This window comes from Bos javanicus, chromosome 10 (genome assembly GCF_032452875.1).
Source record: "Bos javanicus breed banteng chromosome 10, ARS-OSU_banteng_1.0, whole genome shotgun sequence".
NCBI classification, from domain to species: Eukaryota; Metazoa; Chordata; class Mammalia; order Artiodactyla; family Bovidae; genus Bos; species Bos javanicus.
The window spans coordinates 37,777,189-37,792,577 of record NC_083877.1 but is presented as its reverse complement, the minus strand read 5'-3'; the positions used below and the strand labels follow the sequence as shown (position 1 = coordinate 37,792,577).

Here is a 15,389-nt window from a genome sequence, read left to right as displayed (position 1 = left end):
TTTCATTTTTAGTATTTTTTTCTCTTGATTTATCTTTTAATTGTCTTGAACAAAGAAGTCACCACTTAGTGTCTGAACAAAATGCTAAATTTATTGCTCTCATTCAGAGGAGAGCTGTGAAACTTAGAGTTCAGGGATTGGTGAAGTGGGACTGTTTAGGAAGTGGTTGAACTTTTGATAAACAAATGTGGTTATGAAATGTGGTTGTGTTGGTTGACCTTCTGAATTGTGGTTACTAGTTTGAAGCTGTCATTGATAAGACTGGGATGAGTTTAAAGCAGGTTCTGATGATTACTTTTTGCTATTATTGTTCAGTTGCTAAGTCGAGTCCGACTCTTTTACGACCCCATGGACTGCAGCACTCCAGGCTTCCCTGTCCTTCACTATCTCCTGGAATTTGCTCAAACTCATGTCCATTGGGTCAGTGATGCTAGCCAACCATTTCACCCTCTGATGCCCTCTTTTCCTCCTGCCCTCAATCTTTCCCAGCATCAGGGTCTTTTCACTGAGTTGGCTCTTTGCATCAAGTGACCAGAGTACTTGTTGCTATGGGACTTTCTTGAATTTGGAGTATAGGAATTTTTTTCTCGTATGTAAAACAACAATTTTCATTCCAGAATCTAAACTCTATCACAAAGTACATTCTTAGAAGTCTTAACTTCTATCTGTATCCCCTCTATCATAGTTTCTCCTGGGAAAGGTTGGCAAACAATAACCTGCGGGCCACATTTGGCCACCTATCTCTTTTTGTAAATGAATTTTTGTTGGAACACATACTCTTTTGTTTATGTATTGTCTTTGTCTTCTTTTGTGCTAAAACGGCCAAGCTGAGTAGCTATGACAGGTTATATGGCTTGTAAAAACTGAAATATTTATTATTTGTCCCTTTACTGAAAAAAATTTACTGATCTCTGCTATCATTTTTATCACTTTTTGGATTTTCCTTCCTTTAAAAAAAAATGAAAGCAAATATGCTAATATACTTAACATTTACCCTTTTACATAAAAGGTAGTATACTGTAAACACATCACTGCATCTTATTTTTTTTTCACTTAACAATTTATCCTGAAAGTCACTCTGTGTCAATATATCTGTTATTCCTGGACTAGTTCTCCATTACCTTAGTGAAACATTGTATATTCAACCAATATGGACTGTTAGTTTTCCCCTGTTTTTTTGTAATTACAAATAATGTTATAGTGAAAAGGCTTATGAACAATTCATTTCACATACTTTCACCATGGTACCTTGGAAATAGGTTCCCTGAAGTGGAATTGCTGGAGTGCATGCTAAATCGCTTCAGTTGTGTGCGATTCTTTGCTAGTCTGTGGACTGTAGCCTGCTAGGCTCCCCTGTCCATGGGATTCTCCAGGCAAGAATACTGGAGTGGGTTGCCATGCTCTCCTCCAGTGGATCTTCCCGACCCAGGGATCAAACCTGCATCACTTATGTCCCCTGCATTGGTAGGTGGCTTCTTTACCACTAGCACCACCTGGGAAGCCCTGCTAGATTGGAGTTTAAATGTAAATTATCTTATTATTCTGAATATTACCAGATTCTCCTCTAGGGGACCCATAGTTTGTTTGTTTTTTTTACTGTGATAAGGAACACACAACAAAATTTACCATCCTCATCATTTTTAAGTATACCATTCAGTTGTGTTAAGTGTATTTATTACTGTTTCAAAATAGATTTCTAAAAGTTCTTTATCTTGCAAAGCTAAAATTCTATACCTATTGAACAACAGTGCCCCTTTCCCCTCCTCTCTCCACTTGCCCATAGTAACCACCATTCTTCTATTTTCATGAGTTTGACTACTCTGGATATCTCATATAAATGGAATTATAAAAGTATTTGTTGTTTGGTGACTAGCTTTATCACTCAGCCATGTTGCAGTATGTGATAGGATTTCTTTTTTAAGACTGAATAGTATTACATTGTATGTATAGTCCACATTTTCTTTATCCATACATCTGTAGATGGATGTGTGGGCTGCTTCCACCTTATGGCTATTGTGAATAATGCTGCTATGGGCTCGAGTGCACAAATATATTTGTCTGAGTCCTTGCTTTCAATTTTTGGGGTATATACCCTGAAGTGGAATTGCTAAATCATATGAGAATTGACTACTTAATTTTTTAACAACTCCCAAACTATTTTTCATAGTGGCTGCATCATTTTATATCCTCACTCACAGTGTACAAGTGTTCCAATGTCTCCACATCCTTGTCACCACTTGATACTTTCTTTTAATGGTGGCCATTCTAGTGGGTATGAGGCAATTTTTCATGTGCTTTTGGTTTGTAGTTCTGTACTGACTCGATGGACGTGAGTCTGAGTGAACTCCGGGAGTTGGCGATGGACAGAGAGGCCTGGCATGCTGTGATTCATGGGGTCGCAAAGAGTCGGACGCGACTGAACTGAACTGAACTGACTGAATGACTAGAGATTTTGAGCATTTTTTTCATGTGCTTTTTAGCTATTTGTATATATTTTTGGAGAAATATTTATTCAGGCCTTTTGCCCGTTTTTAAATTGAATTATTGACTTTCGTTTTGTTGAATTATTCTTTATATATTCTGGGTACTAGCCACATATCAGATATATAGTTTGCAGTTATTTCCGACACTTTCATAGGTTGTCTTTTGGCATATAAAATTTTAAAAATTTTGATGGATTCCAATTTATCTATTTTCTTTGGTTTGTTGTGCTTTAGGTGTCATATCTAAGAAATCATTGCTTAATCCAAGGCCAGTGAAAACTTCTGCCAGTGTTTTCTTCCAAGAGTTTTATATAGTTTTAGCTTCTATATTTAGGTCTTTGATCCATTTTGAGTTAACTTTTATGTATGATGTTAGGTAGGGGTACAAATTCATTCTTCTTGCATGTGAGTATGTACTTGTCTTAGCTCCATTTGTTAGAACGAACTCTAGATCTTTTTAATCTATGTATCTTTTGTTTTTTACTTTTAATATATAATATGGCAGATATACTGAGAAATAGTATAATGGATTTACATGTACCCATCATACAAAATTTATGAAAATTCTGTTATTTTTATGTCATTTGATCCTCTGTCCCCAATACAACTCCTTTTCCCCTTAGAGTGTTTTAAGGCAAATCTAAGAGCTTTTATCACTTTGCTTCCCTGGTGGCTCAGATGGTAAAGAATCTGCATGCCATGCAGGATCCTGACTGGGGTTTGATCCCTGGGTTGAGAAGAGCCTCTGGAGAAGTGAAATGGGTACCCACTCAAGTATTCTTGCATGGAGAATTCCATGGACACAGAGGAGCCTCTTGGACTACAATCCATGGGGTCACAAAGAGTCAAACACTTCCACTTTCAAGACCTTTTATCACTTTTTGCATTGGTAATTTATGTATCTCTTACAGAGAAAGACTTTATAAACATAACTACACTACTGTTATTACACCCTACAAAATTACCAATTGTTGCTCACTCAGTACATGCTTCAGTCAGTTTAGTTCAGTCGCTCAGTCATGTCCGACTCTTTGCAACCCCATGAATCGCAGCATGCCAGGCCTCCCTGTCCATCACCAACTCCCGGAGTTCACTCAGACTCATGTCCATTGAGTCGGTGATGCCATCTAGTTATCTCATCCTCTGTCGTCCCCTTCTCCTCCTGCCCCCAATCCCTCCCAGCATCAGAGTCTTTTCCAATGAGTCAGCTCTTCGCATGAGGTGGTCAAATTGCTAGTTGCTGCTTTAGGTTGATATATATATCTTATTTCTTATAATGTGCAGTGTAAAGCTTTTATTATTTTCCATGCCATTTGTTTTGGGTCATTTTGTCATTTATATGGGCCATTTTGTTCTTTAGGATCTCCGTCATCATGGATTTAGCTCATTATATCTTCATGTTGTCATTTAACATGTACCTCGATCACCCTTGTTTTTGTAAACTTATAATCAAATCTAAAAGCTTGACTAGATTTAAGGGTTTTTTGTTTGTTTGTTTCAAGGCAAGAGACTTCATAGGTGATGCATTTGTTGCATCAAGAAGCACTTCTTGTTTCATTGTCCTGGCTTTTAGTGATGTTAAGGATTACCAATGAGTTCAACTTGATCCTTCCATATTAAAGTTCTCCATCCACTTGTTACATTATGGCTTTAGCAGCCATTGATGGTCATTGTCTAGATTCATTATGTAACCAGGGATTGGAAAATGTTGATTTTCTAAATCTATAAGTTCTCCTGCATTTATTAGCTGTGACTGTTCTCTAAGGAAAAGTAACCCTCATCATCTTTTTTGTCTCCCCAAAATACTGTTTATACTAGAAAGGCAGGATAAATGTTTGATTCTTTCTGTTTATTTGCCAATTATTAGAATAACGAGTTGTGCCCACGCAATCTTGAAAATTGACCTCTAATATTCTTTTTTCTTATTTGAGTGTCATTGTGAACTCATGGGTGTGTGTGTATATATATATATATATATATATATATATATGTATGTATTTATATTTTTGATGTTTTTCAATCATTGTATTCTTGTATATGCTCAAATTGTTTCATCTTTGACAAATGAGAATTCCTTCCCTTGTCTCTGATTTCCTTTTGATTTGTTAATACTAGTGTTGTTAACATTTTTGCTTTCTTACTTGATGAGATGCACCAGGTTGATTGTGCATAATTTCCTGTGCCAGACCTGGAATAAGACATTTCTCCAAAGAGCCCTGATTTCTTTCAGTGGGATATGATGTTTAGAGTTTGCAGTCTGAAGGCAGGGGTTCTTATTGCTGCTGGGTTGTCATTGATTTTAGGTCTTCTCAGATCAATCCTCATGTCAGATCTTCTACTGTAATCTGTCTGATACTTGTTATGTAGTTGATTCCTAGCGGCATTTCTTAGGACCAATATTATTTGGGTTCTGTGTGTTCATAACTACTTCCCTTAGCCTTCCTTGAAGGTTACTTTGGCAGGGTAGACCATGCTTGGCTCACATTTCCTTGGATACTTAAATATATTATAAGCTGTTTGTACTGATGTCTGTTCTCAGACTGATTTTTCCCCCTTATGTGTAATTTGGACTTTCTGCACCTGTGTCCAGTGAATTTTTTTTCCCATTTAAAATTCAGTAGTTTAACTAGACTGTATTTTGGCATTGGGTTTAATAAACAGCCATTTTCTGTGGCTCATGTTTATTTCCTGTGGCTCATGTTTATTTCCTATGCATTTCAAGTGCATTATGTAACATTAAAATTTTATTAGCTCTGGTGATGTTAAGCTCTATCTTGCAACTTATTAAACTGTAAGCTATTGTAAATTAGGTATTTTTTTTCTTAGTAAAAGGTTGGACTAAGGGTAGTAGTCTGAGTCAACTGCCATTGGCACCATGCTTGCCCTATAGTCTAGCAATCTCAGTTATTGTAAGTTATATTTGTGTAGTAGTATTCAGTTCAGTTCAGTTCAGTCGCTCAGTCATGTCTGACTCTTTGCAACCCCATGGACTGCAGCATGCCAGGCTTCCCTGTCCATTACCAACTCCTAGGGCTTACTCAAACTCATGTCTATCAAATCAGTGATGTCATCCAACCATCTCATCCTCTGTCGTCCCCTTCTTCTCCCACCCTCAGTCTTTCCCAGCATCAGGGTCTTTTCAAATGAGTCAGTTCTTCATGTCAGGTGGCTGAAGTATTGGAGTTTCAGCTCCAGCATCAGTCCTTCCAATGAATATTCAGGACTGATTTCCTTTAGGATGGACTGGTTGGATCTCCTTGCAGTCCAAGGGACTCTCAAGAGTCTTCTCCAACACCACAGTTCAAAAGCATCAATTCTTTGAAGCTCAGCTTTCTTTATGGTCCAACTCTCATATCCATACATAACTACTGGAAAAACCATAGCTTTGACTAGACGGACCTTCATCAGCAAAGTAATGTTTCTGCTTTATAATATGCTATCTAGGTTTATCATAGCTTCTCTTCCAAGGAGCAAGCGTCTTTTAATTTCATGGCAGCAGTCACCATCTGCAGTGATTTTGGAGCCCAAGAAAATAAAGTCTTTCACTTTTTCCATTGTTTCCCCATTTATTTGCCATGAAGTGATGGGACCAGATGGCATGATGTTAGTTTTTTGAATGTTGAGTTTTAAGCCAGCTTTTTCACTTTCCTCTTTCACTTTCCTCAAGAGGCTTTTGAGTTCCTCCTCACTTTCTGCCATTAGGGTGATGTCATATGTATATCTGAGGTTACTGATATTTCTCCCTGCAGTCTTGATTCTAGCTTGTGCTTAATCCAGTTGTAATATTAGGTTGCTGCAAAGTATTGTTGTTGTTCAGTTGCTCAGTCATGTCTGACTCTTTGCTATCCCATGGACTGCAGCACGCCAGGCTTCCCTGTCCTTCATTGTCTCTTGGAGTTTGCTCAAATTCATGTCCATTGAGTGATGATGCCATCAAACTACCTTATCCTCTGTCACCCCATTCTCCTCCTGTGCTCAACCTTTCCCAGCATCAGGGTCTTTTCCAGTGAGTCAGCTCTTCACATCAGGTGGCCAGAGTATTGGAGCTTCAGCTTCAACATCAGTCCTTCCAATGAATATTCAGGATGGATTTCCTTTAGGATTGACTGATTGGAACTCCTTGCTGTCTAAGGGACTCTCAACAGTATTAGCATGGTGCAAAAGTAATTGCGGTTTTGCATTGTTGATCTTTGTTATTTGATTTTGAGATGCCTTCTTAAATGTAATTATGCTATACTTCACTTTAATGTGCATTTATTGCATTATGTTTTTTGCTAATAATTTATTCAGTTCAATTCAGTCACTCAGTCCTGTCTGACTCTTTGCAATGCCATGAGCTGCAGCGCTCCAGGCCTCCCTGTCCATCACCAAATCCTGGAGCCCACCCAAACTCATGTCCGTTGAGTCGGTGACGCCATCCAACCATCTCAACCTCTGTCTTCCCCTTCTCCTCCTGCCCTCTATCTTTCCCAGCATCAGTGTCTTTTCAAATGAATCAGCTCTTCGCATCAGGTATTGGAGTTTCACCTTCAATGTCAGACCTTCCAGTGAACACCCAGGACTGATCTCCTTTAGGATGGACTGGTTGGATCTCCTTGCAGTCCAAGGGACTCTCAAGAGGCTTCACCAACACCACAGTTCAAAAGCATCAATTCTTCAGTGCTCAGCTTTCTTTATAGTCCAACTGTCACATCCATACATGACTACTGGAAAAACCATAGCCTTGACTAGACGGACCTTTGTTGGCAAAGTAATGTTTCTGCTTTTTAATATGCTATCTAGGTTGGTCATAACTTTCCTTTCAAGGAGTAAGCGTCTTTTAATTTCATGGCTGCAATCACCATCTGCAGTGATTTTGGAGCCCCCAAAAATAAAGCCTCTCACTGTTTCCCCATCTATTTGCCATGAAGTCATGGGACCGGATGCCATGATCTTAGTTCTGAATATTGAGCTTTAAGCCAACTTTTTCACTCGCCTGTTTCACTTTCATCAAGAAGCTCTTTAGTTCCTCTTCACTTTCTGCCATAAGGGTGGTATCATCTGTGTATCTGAGCTTATTGATATTTCTCCCAGCAATCTTGATGCCAGCTTGTGCTTCATCCAGCCCAGCATTTCGCATGATGTACTCTGCATGTAAGTTAAATAAGCAGGGTGACAATATACAGCCTTGACGTACTGCTTTTCCTCTTTGGAACCAGTCTGTTGTTCCATGTTCAGTTCCAACTGTTGCTTCCTGACCTGCATACAGATTTCTCAAGAGGCAGGTCAAGTGGTCTGGTATTCCCATCTCTTTCAGGATTTTCCACAGTTTATTTTGATCCACACAGTCAAAGGCTTTGGCATAGTCAATAAAGCAGAAATAGATGTTTTTCTGGAACTCTCTTGCTTTTTCGATGATCCAGTGGATGTTGGCAATTTGATCTCTGGTTCCTCTGCCTTTTCTAAAACCAGCTTGAACATCTGGAAGTTCACGGTTCACGTATTGCTGAAGCCTGGCTTGGAGAATTTTAAGCATTACTTTACTAGCGTGTGAGATGAGTGCAATTGTGCGGTAATTTGAGCATTCTTTGGCATTGCCTTTCTTTGGGATTGGAATGAAAACTGACCTTTTCCAGTCCTGTGGCCACTGCTGAGTTTTCCAAATTTGCTGGCATATTGAGTGCAACACTTTCACAGCTTCATCTTTCAGGATTTGAAATAGCTCCATTGGAATTCCATCACCTCCACTAGCTTTGTTTGTAGTGATGCTTCCTAAGGCCCACTTGACTTCACTTTCCAGGATGTCTGGCTCTTGATGAGTGAGCAGACCATGGTGATTATCTGGGTCTTGGAGATCTTTTTTGTACAGTTCTTGTGTGTATTCTTGCCACCTCTTCTTAATATCTTCTGCTTCTGTTAGGGCCATACCATTTCTGTCCTTTATTGCACCTATCTTTGCATGAAATGTTCCCTTGTTATCTCTGATTTCCTTAAAGAGATCTCTAGTCTTTCCCATTCTATTGTTTTCCTCTGTTTCTTTGCATTGATGGCTGTGAAAGGCTTTCTTATCTCTCCTTGCTATTCTTTGGAATTCAGCATTCATATGCTTATATCTTTGCTTTTCTCCTTTGCTTTTTGCTTCTCTTCACAGCAATTTGTAAGGCCTCCTCAGACAGCCATTTTGCTTTTTTGCATTTCTTTTTCCTGGGGATGGTCTTGATCCCTGTCTCCTGTACAGTGTCACAAACCTCTGTCCATAGTTCATTCAGCACTCTGTGTTTCAGATCTAGTCCCTTAAATCTATTTCTCACTTCCACTGTATAATCATAAGGGATTTGATTTAGGTCATACCTGAATGGTTTAGTGGTTTTTCCCCACTTTCTTCATTTTAAGAGACTTTAATGATTTATTATTTGGTGTTTATTTTATATTTATTTTAGACTATAGAAATGATGTTAGACAAAATGTGAATTTGAGCTTTTTAAATTTGTGTTCAAAATGAGTCATAGAGCAGGGTAGACAGCTCACAACATCAACAACGCATTTGACCCAGCAACTGCTAATGAATGCACAGTGGTGGTTCAGGAAATTTTGCAAAGGAGACGAGAGCCTTGAAGATGAGGAGCATAGTGGCTGGCCATCGTAAGTTGATGCCAGTAAATTGAGAGCCATCATCAGAACTGACCCTCTTAAAATTATGCAAGAAGTTGCTGAATAACTCAGCATTGACCATTCTATGGTCTGCCTTTGAAGCAAATTGGAATGGTGAAAAAGCTCAATGAGTGGGTGTCTCACGTTCGTGAGCTGACTGCAAATCAGAAAAATTGTCGTTTTGCAGTGTCCATGTTCTTTTATTCTACACAACAACATGAACTATTTTCCAATTGGATTGTGATGTGTGATGAATAGTGGATTTTATAGTACAACCAGGGATGACCAGCTTGGTGGTTGGTCCAGGAAACTCCAAAGCACTTCCCAAAGCCAAACTTGCACCAAAGAAAGGTCATGGTCATCGTTTGGTGTCTGCTGCTTGTTTCTGATCCACTACAGCTTTCTGAATTCTGGCGAAACCGTTACATCTGAGAAGTATGTTCAACAAACTGATGCTGCTGCTGCTACTGCTAAGTCGCTTCAGTTGTGTCCGACCCTGTGCAACCCCATAGATGGCAGCCCACCAGGCTCCCCGTCCCTGGGATTCTCCAGGCAAGAACACTGGAGTGGGTTGCCATTTCCTTCTCCAATGCATGAAGGTGAAAAGTGAAAGTGAAGTCGCTCAGTCGTGTCTGACTCTGAGCGACCCCATGGACTGCAGTCTACCAGGCTCCTCCATCCATGGGATTTTCCAGGCAAGAGTAGTGGAGTGGGGTGCCATCGCCTTCTCCGTCAACAGACTGATGAGACGCACCAAAAACTGCAACACCTACAGCCAGTATTGGTCAACAGAATGGCCCAGTTCTTCTCCACAACGATGCCTGACTGCACGTTGCACAATCAACGCTTCAAAAGTTGAACAAATTGGGCTACGAAGGTTTGCCGTATCCACCATCTTCACCTGACCTCTCACCAGTGGCAACCGACTTCAACTTCTTCAAACTTCTAGACAACTTTTTACAGGGAAAATGCTTCCACAGCCACAGGAGGCAGAAAATGCTTTCCAAGAGTTTTGTCTATTCCTGAAGCACAGATTTTTATACTACAGGAATAAACCAACTTATTTCTCATTGACAAAAATGTGTTGATTGTTATGGATCCTATTTTGATTAAGAAAAATGTGTTTGAACCTAGATATAATGATTTAAAATTCATGGTATGAAACTAGAATTACTTTTGTACCAACAAAAAGAGTCTGACATGACTGAGCGACTTTACTTTCAATATAATGCCTCTTTAATGTTTGGTTATCTCACTGGGCTCTGTAATGGAAAGGTAAGTACTTTTTTATATGCACTAAACAGATTTTAGAACCGAGATTTGGGATTTCCCCCTTTCCAGCAAAGCAATCTAATTAATGTATAGGATTAGTAGTACTTCTGGGTGCTGGAATGTTTATGTTAATTATTTAGTCCTGATATGCTGCTCCTGTTTCTTTTGTTTCAGGTTAAATGGAAACCACCCTTGGGAGCCAGATGCCTGTGTAGCCATTCTACCACATCAGTGAATTGCAATGAGTGGAGGAGGAGAGCAGCCGGATATCCTCAGTGTTGGAATCCTGGTCAAAGAAAGATGGAAAGTAGTAAGTAGACATCAGGAAGAGAGAGGGGTGGGGTAGGGGGAAGGAGGAGGTTTTGATATCTTGATAAAAGTAGCATTTCATTAGGAAATAATACATTTATTGCTTATATGCCTAAGCCGTTACTTTTGTTTCTTTTCCTATGATTAGTTTTTGTTTATACCTTAATTCTTGTTCTTGCGCCTTATAGTAGTAAATTTTCCTAACCTCTAATAGTTACTATTGAGTAAGGTAAATGAAAGTATACTTAGGGAAAGAACAATTGAAAAAACTACAGTGTAATGCCCTTTTTATTTTTTAACATTTTATTAAGGAAAATTGTAAGTATATGTTAAAATAGCATGACTGTTATAAAGAACCTTCAGGTACCCATGCCCCAGCTTAACCAGTTATAGATTGATAGTCAGTCTTGCTTCATCTCTTTAACCTCTTTCCTAAAATATTTTTAAGTTGTTCTTTCTTATTTTTTAAATTATGAAAATATGATAACACATTTACAGGAGACGTGGAAAATACAGGACAAAGTTACATATAGTCCCAGTATATATTACAGTCATTTGTTTTAAGTAGATAAGATTTTTAGTTGGAGTTTCAATATCAAACTAGCAGAAATTAATAGGATGACTGTACAGAGAAGTAGAATATAGTATACCTTAAAAGCACTATAAACCAATTTGACACAATAAAGATTTATACAGTTTTCACACAACAGTAGGATACAGATTCTGTTGAAGTTCCCATTGACTATAAACTAGGAAACACTGAAACATACCCAGAGACATAAGATCAGGTGCAGAAATTTCATGGTCTTAAAGGTGTAGAAATCATACAGAATCTGTTCTCTTATTTCTGTGGATTTAGGTTAGTGATCACTATCAAACGATAGTTGAAAATAACCCACATATTTTCAAGTACAGTGTGCATTTACCAAGAGAGCTCTTTAACTTAGCCTTTGAAAGCCTCAATAAAGTTAGAAGACTGAAAAACATAGAAGGTGATTGCAGAGAAGAAAGCATTTAAATGAGAAATTAATATCAAAGATACTTTTAAAAATCCCATGTATTTGGAAATTAAATATCTACTTTTAAATGAGGGGTATATCTAAGAACCCGTAACATGGGAAATTACGTATTTGTAATACATATTTGTAATAGAATAAAAATGAGAAAACAATTTACCAGAATCTGTTGCATGCAGCTGAAGCTGCTAAATGCAGTTAAATATAATGTGGAGTCTTAAATAAGGTATCAAAACAAATAATGAACGCTAACATAAAATTTTGTGAAGATTTGAACAAAATCTGTACTTTAGTTAATACTGTATCACTTGTTAACTTCCTGTTTTTTTTTAACAGCATAATATTTCTTAATATTCTCAGAATTAGATTAGAAGTTTCAAGCCTCATTCACATTTTTTTTAATCACTAAGATAATAAACTTTCTAGACTTCTAGCAGTAATACTAGATGCCAAAATATATGGAACTATATCTAAATTTTGAGTGAATATAAATTAGAAATCTAGCATTCTATCATACTGAGTCAGACAAGTGGAATCAAAATGTCATGAATTTTTTAGCTAGGCAAAAATTCAAAAGTCTTCTAAAATATGTGTATTATACATATTCTATATAGATATATATGTGTATACAAAAGCTTTTCTACTATACTTTGCTTGAGAAAGAACATCAAAAAAAATAGAGAGTGATGGAGAAATGGGAAAACATACCAAATGAAATGGGAGCATTGAGTATGAAATAGAAAAAGTGAAACAAACTAGATAAAAATAAAAGATCATCATAGAGTCCAGTTTGTTTTTTTTTTTAATGTTTTTAATGACTGGGACAGATGTAAAACCGCAGCTTCTGGAAGAACCATTTGTTCTTGCCAGTGTTGTGTCTCTCCTCAAACTTGACCTTTGCCTCTCATGGAGCCCTGCGTTTGAGAGCGGATCTCTGAAGACATCCTTGTTGACAACAGTTTTGTCCAAGGGGATATTAGGAGAGTACCTTGTGGGCATGAGGTGACTATAATTATAAACTTTGACAAAAGACTTGATCTTTGACCTCTTGGTGATTTTCTTCTTGCCCATGGAAGCTGTCACTTTGCAGGGATAGTGATCGGTTCCAGCCACCAGAGCATGGCTGTAGGGTCAGTCTGAGGTGCCATCATCAATATTCTTCACGATGACTGCTTTGCGTCCAGAGTAGCAACAGGCCAGGACCAGCACCACCTTCCCGGGTCTCATGAACTTGCCCATTTAGGCAGCTACCACTCGGGACTACAGCAGAAAGCAAGAAAGGGCACTTCTGCTAACCTTTCACCGCGGGAAGCATGATCTCACTTCCCAGTTGTTTTTAAACATTAAAAACAGATCGCTCCCAAAATATTTTGAAGGAAATTTTTTACCTTACTTTTCCCTATGTACATCAGTATATAATCTCTAAAAGATAGACTTCTTTTTAAAATGTAATCATAATATCACATTCAGGAAAGCAATGTCATTAATATCATTAGATATCCTTCCAGCTTTCACATTTTCCTAATTGTTTTGTAAAGTTTTTTTAACAGCTGAATCAAATCCAAGTGAAGTCTGGATATTTCAGTTGTTTGACATCACTTAAGTTTCCTTTAATTTCTAAGTTCCTTTTCATCTTTCTTTTTTTCTTGCAGTTTATTTTTTGAACAAACTAGGTTATTTGCCTGTAGAATTTTCCATAGTTTGGGTTTTTTCCTGTTGTTTCCACGTGGTGTTAACATGATTCTCTGTCTTGTGTATTTTATGTAAGCTGTTGGTTATGTAGAGAGGCTTGATTAGATCTGACTTCAGGTTTGTTTATTGAAGTAGTGGCTTTCCCCACCGCCCCCTTAAGGGTACTGTTAACTTTGGATGGGAGGCATATAATGTCTTATTGCCCATCATTTTGTTAACACTATTGATCATCATTGTCTAGGTCTGTTAATTCAAAGGGATGGCAGATTGGTGATATTCTGTCATTCCTTCATTTATTAGTTGAAGTACATCTATGAAGAGAAATTTTGCATCGTTAACTATTTGATTACCCTGAGATATAGTTTGACTAGGAATATAGGATAAATGCTTGATTCTTTTTTTAATTTACCAGCTTTCAAAGTAATAAATTGGTTCCCTAGCATCTTCTGATGCTAATGAGAATCAAACCCCATACCCACCGGAGATGCTTAGAGGGCGCAAACATACCTTGTGTGCACCAGGACCCAGAGACCCTATAGAGACTGAGGCAGAACTGTGTTAGGGTGTCTCCTGAGGAGGTACAGATCAGCAGTGGACTGCTGCAGGGGCAGAGGCTCTGGGTGCAGTAGACCTGGGTATGGCATTAGTCCTCTTGGAGGAGATCGCCATTAACCCACCATAGAACCACCAGAACTTACACAGGACCAGGGAAACAAACTCTGCGAGGGCACAAACAGAACCATGTGTGCACAAGGGCCCAGGAGAAAGGAGCAACGACCCCACAAGAGACTAACCCAGACTTGCCTGTGAGTGTCTAGAAGTCTCTGGCAGAGGTGTGGGTTGACAGTGGCCAGCTGCAGGGTTAGGGGCACTGAGTGTAGCAGTGCTTGCACTGGACCTTTTGAAGGAGGTCATCATTATCTTCATTAGCTCCACCTTGTTTGGCCTCAGGTCAAATAACAGGGAGAGAACACAGCCCACCCTTCAACAGAAAATTGGATTAAAGACTTACTGAGCATGGCCCCGCCCATCAGAACAAGACCTCAGTCTCTCTCATCAGGAAGCTTCCATAAGCCTCTTATCCTTCTCCATCAGAGGGAAGACAGACTGAAAACCACAGTCACAGAAAACTAACCAATCTGATCACACGGACCACAGCCTTGTCTAATTCAGTGAAACTATGAGCCATGCTGTGTAGGGCCACCCATATGGACGGGTCATGGTGGAGAGTTCTGACAAAATATGGTCCACTGGAGAAGAGAATGGCAAACCACTTCAATATTCTTGCCTTGAGAACCCCAAGAACAGTATGAAAAGGCAAAAAGATGGACACTGAAAGATGAACTCCCTAGGTCGGTAGGTGCCCAATATGCTACTGGACATCAGTGGAAAAATAAGTCCAGTAGAATGAAGAGACAGAGCCAAAGCAAAAACAACACCCAGTTGTGCTTGTGACTGGTGATGGAAGTAAAGTCCGATGCTGTAAAGAGTAATATTGTATAGGAACCTGGAATGTTAGGTCCATGTATCAAGGCAAATTGGAAGTGGTCAAACAGGACATGGCAAGAGTGAACATCGACATTTTAGGAATCAGTGAACTAAAATGGACTGGAATGGGTGAATTTAACTCAGATGACCATTATATCTACTACTGCAGGAAGAATGGAGTAGCCATCATAGTTAGCAAAAGAGTCCGATCTTTTGGATGCAGTCTCAAAAACGACAGAATGATCTCTGTTCATTTCCAAGGAAAACCATTCAGTGTCACAGTAATCCAAGTCTATGCCCTGACCAATAATGCTGAGGAAGCTGAAGTTGAACAGTTCTATGAAGACCTACAAGACCCCCTAGAACTAACACCCAAAAAAGATGTCCTTTTCATTATAGGGGACTGGAATGCAACAGTAGGAAGTCAAGAAATACTTGGAGTAATGGGCAAATTTGGCCTTGGAGTACAGAATGAAGCAGGGCAAAAGCTAACAGAGTT

At 38.8% G+C, this 15,389-nt stretch overlaps 1 protein-coding gene and 1 pseudogene across 7 annotated transcripts in view; one reads left to right on the top strand and one right to left on the bottom strand.

The window, feature by feature from the left end:
• TTBK2 (tau tubulin kinase 2) overlaps positions 1 to 15,389 on the top strand; it is a 136,128-nt gene that overhangs the window by 28,422 nt on the left and 92,317 nt on the right. For all 7 annotated transcript variants that reach the window (XM_061430924.1, XM_061430921.1, XM_061430923.1 and 4 more), the window contains one exon: positions 10,560 to 10,695. In XM_061430924.1, the coding sequence (XP_061286908.1) occupies positions 10,627 to 10,695 (69 nt within the window). In that variant the 5' untranslated portion in view covers positions 10,560 to 10,626. The remainder of the gene's footprint in view (positions 1 to 10,559; positions 10,696 to 15,389) is intronic.
• On the bottom strand, positions 12,436 to 13,012 carry LOC133256127 (large ribosomal subunit protein eL27-like; annotated as a pseudogene).